The sequence below is a fragment of the Ciona intestinalis genome, unplaced genomic scaffold (assembly GCF_000224145.3).
Source record: "Ciona intestinalis unplaced genomic scaffold, KH HT000187.2, whole genome shotgun sequence".
Lineage (NCBI taxonomy): Eukaryota > Metazoa > Chordata > Ascidiacea > Phlebobranchia > Cionidae > Ciona > Ciona intestinalis.
Window position 1 is genome coordinate 28,761 of NW_004190509.2, and position 7,077 is coordinate 35,837.

At 40.0% G+C, this 7,077-nt stretch overlaps 3 protein-coding genes and 1 non-coding gene across 5 annotated transcripts in view; all 4 read left to right on the forward strand.

Moving 5' to 3' along the window:
• Positions 1–1,746, forward strand: part of srebp (transcription factor protein) — a gene marked incomplete in the record, with an annotated part of 5,198 nt that extends 3,452 nt beyond the window's left edge. Inside the window, 7 exon segments of the mRNA NM_001078357.1 lie at positions 1–150; positions 203–346; positions 488–608; positions 718–729; positions 732–889; positions 1,138–1,408; positions 1,459–1,746. Of these exon segments, the coding sequence (NP_001071825.1) occupies positions 1–150; positions 203–346; positions 488–608; positions 718–729; positions 732–759 (455 nt within the window).
• Positions 922–1,022, forward strand: mir33 (microRNA 33). The gene has a single exon (NR_032333.1). It is a non-coding gene; the product is annotated as a microRNA 33 (primary transcript).
• Positions 1,747–1,753: 7 nt separating the features above from the next.
• On the forward strand, positions 1,754–3,215 carry LOC100175970 (inositol polyphosphate 5-phosphatase K). The gene has a single exon (XM_002122042.4). It carries the CDS (start codon positions 1,773–1,775, stop codon positions 3,147–3,149), a length of 1,377 nt encoding a protein of 458 aa, XP_002122078.2. The 5' UTR covers positions 1,754–1,772; the 3' UTR covers positions 3,150–3,215.
• The window catches only part of LOC100178281 (protein CASC3), a 4,930-nt gene continuing 994 nt past the window's right edge, over positions 3,142–7,077 (forward strand). Inside the window, exons 1-14 of one of the 2 annotated variants that reach the window (XM_009863647.3) lie at positions 3,144–3,307; positions 3,368–3,505; positions 3,587–3,702; positions 4,561–4,722; positions 5,006–5,087; positions 5,152–5,224; positions 5,318–5,382; positions 5,434–5,513; positions 5,594–5,657; positions 5,712–5,880; positions 5,928–5,975; positions 6,031–6,078; positions 6,127–6,212; positions 6,280–6,325. In XM_009863647.3, the coding sequence (XP_009861949.1) occupies positions 3,215–3,307; positions 3,368–3,505; positions 3,587–3,702; positions 4,561–4,722; positions 5,006–5,087; positions 5,152–5,224; positions 5,318–5,382; positions 5,434–5,513; positions 5,594–5,657; positions 5,712–5,880; positions 5,928–5,975; positions 6,031–6,078; positions 6,127–6,212; positions 6,280–6,325 (1,270 nt within the window). In that variant the 5' untranslated portion in view covers positions 3,144–3,214. Of the gene's footprint in view, positions 3,308–3,367; positions 3,506–3,586; positions 3,703–4,560; positions 4,723–5,005; positions 5,088–5,151; positions 5,225–5,317; positions 5,383–5,433; positions 5,514–5,593; positions 5,658–5,711; positions 5,881–5,927; positions 5,976–6,030; positions 6,079–6,126; positions 6,213–6,279; positions 6,326–7,077 lie in introns of both variants that reach the window. The other variant, XM_018816447.2, reaches the window with a different exon arrangement.

Genomic DNA, 7,077 nt, shown 5'->3' on the forward strand with positions numbered 1-7,077 from the left:
AATGTTCGAAAGTTTTATTAACTCACCCGAACTGCAATGACGCCCTCCGATGGATGTCAACCTCAATCGGAAATAATTTCGTTTCAAACGAAAAAGATCTTTTGGTGAAAAACAACGAAGAAATGAAATTTATAAAGATTTTAAACAAAAGTAATTGTTTTATAAGAAATAAATGTGATTGTTAACCTTTATGACATCACAGACGACCCACTTTCAATTGTTTCGTTTCATTTCCGGACTCGTATGCTTCGGAACTCTTTGTTTGCGATGATAGAACCCAGTATTGGGTTGGGGGAATCACCACCTGATGAAGCAATAAAATATTTGCAACTTGTCGAAAATAAAGGTTTGGTTTATTATATTTAATGTTTGTTTATTATATTTATGTTTGTTTATTATATTTATTGTTTGTTTATTATATTTATTGTTTGTTTATTATATTTATTGTTTGTTTATTATATTTATTGTTTGTTTATTATGTTTTTAGATACTTTTGACACTGACGAAAAGTTCTGGTGTTCGATCGCAATGGTCGCTGCTGATTGGTCGAAATCCAACGAGGTTTCGCGGTTCATTGAACGCACGTCATGCACGAGTGCTTCGTCAAAGTTGGTTGCAAACATAGACATCTTAATGTTTAATAGAAATATCATTTTATTTCATGAAAACCAATATGACATAATTGTTTCACAACATAGACATCCTATATATTTTCAGGAATGTGCTCTCTCGTGCCACAATGTGGGCGTTTGTTGCTAAGCGAGATTTTATGTTGTCGAGAAACACCGATGGTTCGTTGTCGAATATTGTGCTGATGAGATGCAATCAAGCGTCAAAGCTCGTCAAGGAAAGTTTCCTCTGTTGTCATGGAAACCAAGATATTGTTTCAGTGAGTCATAAATATTGACTATGACATCATAATGGTAGTTTTCCCTTGTGCATTGTAGTTGCATTGCACTGTTGCATTGTGGGTAATGTGACAACAATACAACCGGGATTTCTGCACAGTCATCATAAATTTGTGCCTAGTCATCATTTATTTATGCCTAGTCATCATGTATTTGTGCTTTATCTCCTTGTATCCCCATAACCGCTAGGTGGGGTTTGTTACATGTTTGTGATGTCATAATCCCTCAGGCGTACCAGTTGCTCGCGATTGGTTGGTTACTCGAAACGAGGCTGAAGGTTTGGCAATCCAACTGTGATGTCACAACCAGAGCAACAAAAGAGGAATTGTCGTCGTTCGAGGTCGATTTAAATTTACTTCGATTCGTTGCGAAGAAACTTCCAGCAGCGCAAACCAAAGTTGCGTTATATGAAAGCGCGATTCGTTTAATGTCCGGGGCGAACCCGATACGAACGCATCTCATGCTCAACCAGATCCTTAACAAAACAATAAACCGGAACGGTAAGATTCCATTGTCTTATTATGGTGATGTCATATCCACTTGTTTATAGATGAAAAGGACAATGGTTGCCAAGCAACAGGGAGTCGTGACCGTGCGCTTGCTGCCTTCCTTGCGTGCCAACACCTGCCCGCCACGATGTTCGCAACCCCTGGTGTCAAGGAAAGTTTAATCAACGAAGCTGTTGAAGTTTTAAGAAAGTTTGGCGACAACAATGGTGTTGAGGAGGGTCAACGCATGATGTTGAAGATCACGTCGTCTGTTGCTGCTTCATGATGTTCTTGTGTCTGTGTAAATAAAATTCGATGCTCGTGTAAATATAAAACGTTTATCGATTTAACCTCTACGTTTGGGTTTGGTTTATTTATGGGGAGTGGGTGGCACGAAGTGTGGCAAGTGGGTGGCACGAAGTGTGGCAAGTGGGTGGCACGAAGTGTAAGAACTCCAGTTTCGCTTGTAAGGAAATTTGTTAAAAATTTTGATTTAAGAAAAATGTGGGATTTAAAAGTTTTTGCTTGTACGTGGAATGTGGGTAATTCTGAACCGATCGATGAAAAACAACTTCAGAATTTGTTAGGATGGCAGTCGGGGGTTCGGAGTGATATTTATATCATCGGCTTGCAAGAAATTTCAACAGGTCCGGTGGAGACCGCAATAAGTTTTATTAGTCATGATGTTTGGGCAAAATCTTTTCTGGATTTCTTTTCTAAACAAGAATACTTTATGGTTGAAAATGTACGGTTGCAAGGGATGTCACTATGTGTGTTCGCTTCTATCCAACATTTGCCTTTCATTCGGTTTGTGAAAGCTAGTTACGAGAGGACAGGATTTAGTGGCAACTGGGGCAATAAAGGCGGGGTCGCAATCTCATTTTGGTGTTACGGGGAGAAGATAGCCGTTTTGAATACTCATTTGCACGCAAATCTGGAAGTTTGTGAGAAAAGAATTATCGATTTTGAAAAAATCTTGAAAGGAATTGATTTTAATGAAACATGCGACATTTTAAGTCATGACGTCGTTCTATGGATTGGAGACACAAACTTTAGGATTGATGACGTCAGCAGAAGTGACGTCATCAAGCTTGTGCAAGAGAAAAAATATAAAACATTGTTAAAGAAAGACCAACTTATCAAAAATCAAAGATCTCACAATTTGTTGTCGCAATTCATTGAAGGAGAAATCAATTTCGCGCCAACATACAAGTTTGATCTCGGGACCGATATTTACGACACGAGCGTGAAACAACGGAAACCAGCGTGGACTGATCGTGTCCTATATCGTGTTCATCCGGATAAAGTAACTTTGAGGAAGGGGAAGTCTGAGGAAAAGTTTGTTCAACAAATCGTTGGTTCGTACGTGTCGCACATGGAGATGCAAACAAGCGACCATAAACCAGTAACTTCAATATTTCGTTTCCATTTCACCAAAGACGTTTCGCCGATTGTAAACGTTCAAGTTGGTGAAATATCAAAAGATTTTGTTGAAGTTGAAATTACATTCGAACCTGGGATGTTCGTTGATTTTCATGATTACGTCGCGTTGTACCCGGAAAACCTGGGTGACTTTCGTTCTTACATAACCTGGGTTTACGTCCCAGGTTCGGACGCTGCCGAAAACTTTCGAATTCGCCGCAAAGTTTCGGCCAAACTGCCGATTCAGGGACCCAGTGTTGGGTACAGAGTTGGATATTACAGCGTGAAGTTTGGTAGCTTGGCAAATATTAGTCGCGTGTTTAATATCTAATGTTGTTATTTGTGGATATTATGCAGTACCTGTGTTGATAACTATGTTGCAATATTCGTTGTAGAATGCCCGGGATACGTAGGCGTCGCCGTGACGATAATGATGTCATTGTTTCAGAAGGAGAGTCACAATCGCAAGCATTGTCCGCATCACAATCGGTAGTTCTGATGTCACATTGTTATACATTATGATGTCATAATGTTATTATGCCATCACAGGTGCATTCAGACAATGATGACTTTACGGAATTGTCGTCGGAATACGAAAGCGGCGATGAGGAGGTCGACCAATCAGATGCGAGCGTGCCGAAGTCACCAAGTTTAAAATCGGTGGAGCGTGGAAGCGGAGACGGAAAGGTTTGTGATGCCATAAGTGGCAAGATGTAACAATGGGGCTGTGATGTCATAAGTGGCATGATGTAACAATGAATTGTTCAGGAACAATCGGATATTGAACAAGATGGTATAGCTCCACCTAGTGACAAAGATGAGCCAAGTTTTATTCCAACGAAAGGTGTTTTCTATCAACACGATGTTCGGTCAAGTAGAGACAGGTGTGGCTGGTGTATACGTGGTGTATACGTGGTGCATACGTGGTGCATACGTGGTGTATACGTGGTGTATACGTGGTGCATACGTGGTGTATACGTGGTGTATACGTGGTGTATACGTGGTGCATACGTGGTGTATACGTGGTGTATATGTGATGTATACGTGGTGTATACGTGGTGTATACGTGGTGCATACGTGGTGTACACGTGGTGCATACGTGGTGTATACGTGGTGTATACGTGGTGCATACGTGGTGTATACGTGGTGTATATGTGATGTATACGTGGTGTATACGTGGTGTATACGTGGTGCATACGAGGTGTATACGTGGTGTATACGTGGTGCATACGTGGTGTATACGTGGTGTATACGTGGTGTATACGAGGTGTATACGTGGTGTATACGTGGTGTATACGTGGTGCATACGTGGTGTATACGTGGTGTATACGTGGTGTATACGAGGTGTATACGTGGTGCATACGTGGTGTACACGTGGTGCATATGTGGTGCATACGTGGTGTATACGTGGTGTATACGTGGTGCATACGAGGTGCATACGTGGTGTATACGTGGTGTATACGTGGTGTATACGAGGTGTATACGTGGTGCATACGTGGTGTACACGTGGTGCATACGTGGTGTATACGTGGTGTATACGAGGTGTATACGTGGTGTATACGTGGTGTATACGTGGTGTATACGTGGTGCATACGTGGTGCATACGTGGTGTATACGTGGTGTATACGTGGTGTATGCGTGGTGTATACGTGGTGTATGCGTGGTGTATACGTGGACATCCTGTCTTTAACTTTATTGTTTGAATCATCATCATTCTAATTGTTCACCCTCGACCCCCGCAGCCACTCAAGTCGAGGATACAAAACCAAACCAGACACCACTAGATGGCTCCACGACAAGTTTAACGAAGCGGAACAGACTCCGAAGACCCGCGCGCAATTGGTTGAAGAATACGGATACGATATCCGTTCGTATAAATATGGGGAAGCCCCCAATATTAAAAGGTGTTCTAATGTTTTACTTAAAATAAATCACTGGTCACCTGGGATTTGCTAAAGTTGCGATCCGATTCTTGGGAGAGAGCAAATTCACAACAAACGAAAATTAGTTAAAGAAAAAGCTACGCTGACTAGTCTTGTTATCTTTTAGTAGCTTCACTTTTTTTATTTTTATTATTTTTCGCTCTCGCGTGCAACATTATAGCAATGGCATAAGGCTCGGCGCAATTATTACATCACAATATTAACATTATTACATCACAATATTAACATTATTACACCACAATAGAAACCAACGATCGAATCAAGAACCAAAATTCATCCATGAGAAAAAGTTTCCACGGCAACGTGAACGAAATGGAAATTATGAAGTAATAGTAGAAACCATAGAAATAACATAAAATGTGTTTAACAGAAATAATATATTAATCATAGAAAGGGGGTCGTGCAACTAATTTGATCAAGACTCAAGATTTTCATTCCAAACGAAGACAATTTATTAAACCAGGTTTTATTCAAGTTATTCTTTGTTTGTTTAAGTTATTTTTTGTTTGTTTAAGTTATTTTTTGTTTGTTTAAATTATTTTTTGTTTGTTTGCAGAAACAAGGACAGCTCAACAAATGGACCGCGCCGAAAAACCGCAGCCGGAACCGAATTTGAGCTTGGTATATTATTTCTATTATTTCTATTGTTTCTATGTTAATGTTTTTCCTCAGACTTTGAACAAAAGTGAAAATTCGGGGAAAGATGGTTTAACCCAAGTGTTAGATGTTATCAACCAACGTGAGAATAAGAGGTTTGTTTATGATATTTGTTTGTTTGTTTGTTTGTTCGTTTATTATATTTTATGTTTGTTTATTATATTTACCCGTACAGGCCCCACAACGATAAGGTCGATAATTTATCGAATCGAATGCAAAACCTGACGATGAAGCGAGAGGTTGGATTTGTTTTATTTTCTTTGTTTTTTCGCAAAACTTTATTTTTCCTCAAGTTCAATCAACCGCGACGATACTCGTCGCTACGACAACGAACGACGGAGTCACCACGAGGGGAAGCCCCTAAATCGGGTCATGTGACTGGAGCGAACTTTAGTAACCCCGAACATTCAACCCAAAGTAACCTCCCGATGCCGGCGCCTGATTGGCTGTTGGAACGGCCAGGTGAAAGATTTATATTATTTCTATGTTTTTCTAAATCTATGTTTTAGGTAAAACGGAGACACCAAGTGGTTCATATGGCGGAACGCAAAACCAGGGTTCGTTATAAATTATCTAATAAATTATAAAAAATAATATTAAATTGTTTAACAGCTGGCTTGCAATTGATTGACAGCAACAAACTTAACCAGCAATACGAAGGTTTGTTTGTTTATTTTTAATTATTTTAATTAACCCTCCCCCCACCAGCTTACCAACAATGGCAGCAAATGAATCAGTTTCCGAACATTGCACAACAACATGCACCTCTACTGCCACCAATGGCCACAGAACAGGTGTTCAACTCAATAACATTTTTATTGAAATATAAGATTTTATTAAAATATCAAATTTGTTTTGCAGACGTCGTTTGAGGGGAATCCCCAACAACATATAGATTTGAACCAAAGTGAGTGTTACGACCATATTTGGTGTTGTACAACCATATTTGGTGTTGTACAACCATATTTGGTGTTGTGCGACCATATTTGGTGTTGTGCGACCATATTTGGTGTTGTGCGACCATATTTGGTGTTGTGCGACCATATTTGGTGTTGTACAACCATATTTGGTGTTGTACGACCATATTTGGTGTTGTACGACCATATTTGGTGTTGTACAACCATATTTGGTGTTGTGCGACCATATTTGGTGTTGTGCGACCATATTTGGTGTTGTGCGACCATATTTGGAGTTGTGCGACCATATTTGGTGTTGTGCGACCATATTTGGTGTTGTACAACCATATTTGGTGTTGTACAACCATATTTGGTGTTGTACAACCATATTTGGTGTTGTACAACCATATTTGGTGTTTTACAACCATATTTGGTGTTGTACAACCATATTTGGTGTTGTACAACCATATTTGGTGTTGTGCGACCATATTTGGAGTTGTGCGACCATATTTGGTGTTGTGCGACCCTATTTGGTGTTGTGCGACCATATTTGGTGTTGTGCGACCATATTTGGTGTTGTGCGACCATATTTGGTGTTGTGCGACGATATTTGGTGTTGGGCGACCATATTTGGTGTTGTGCGACCATATTTGGTGTTGTGCGACCATATTTGGTGTTGTGCGACGATATTTGGTGTTGTGCGACCCTATTTGGTGTTGTGCGACCATATTTGGTGTTGTGCGAACATATTTGGTGTTGTGCG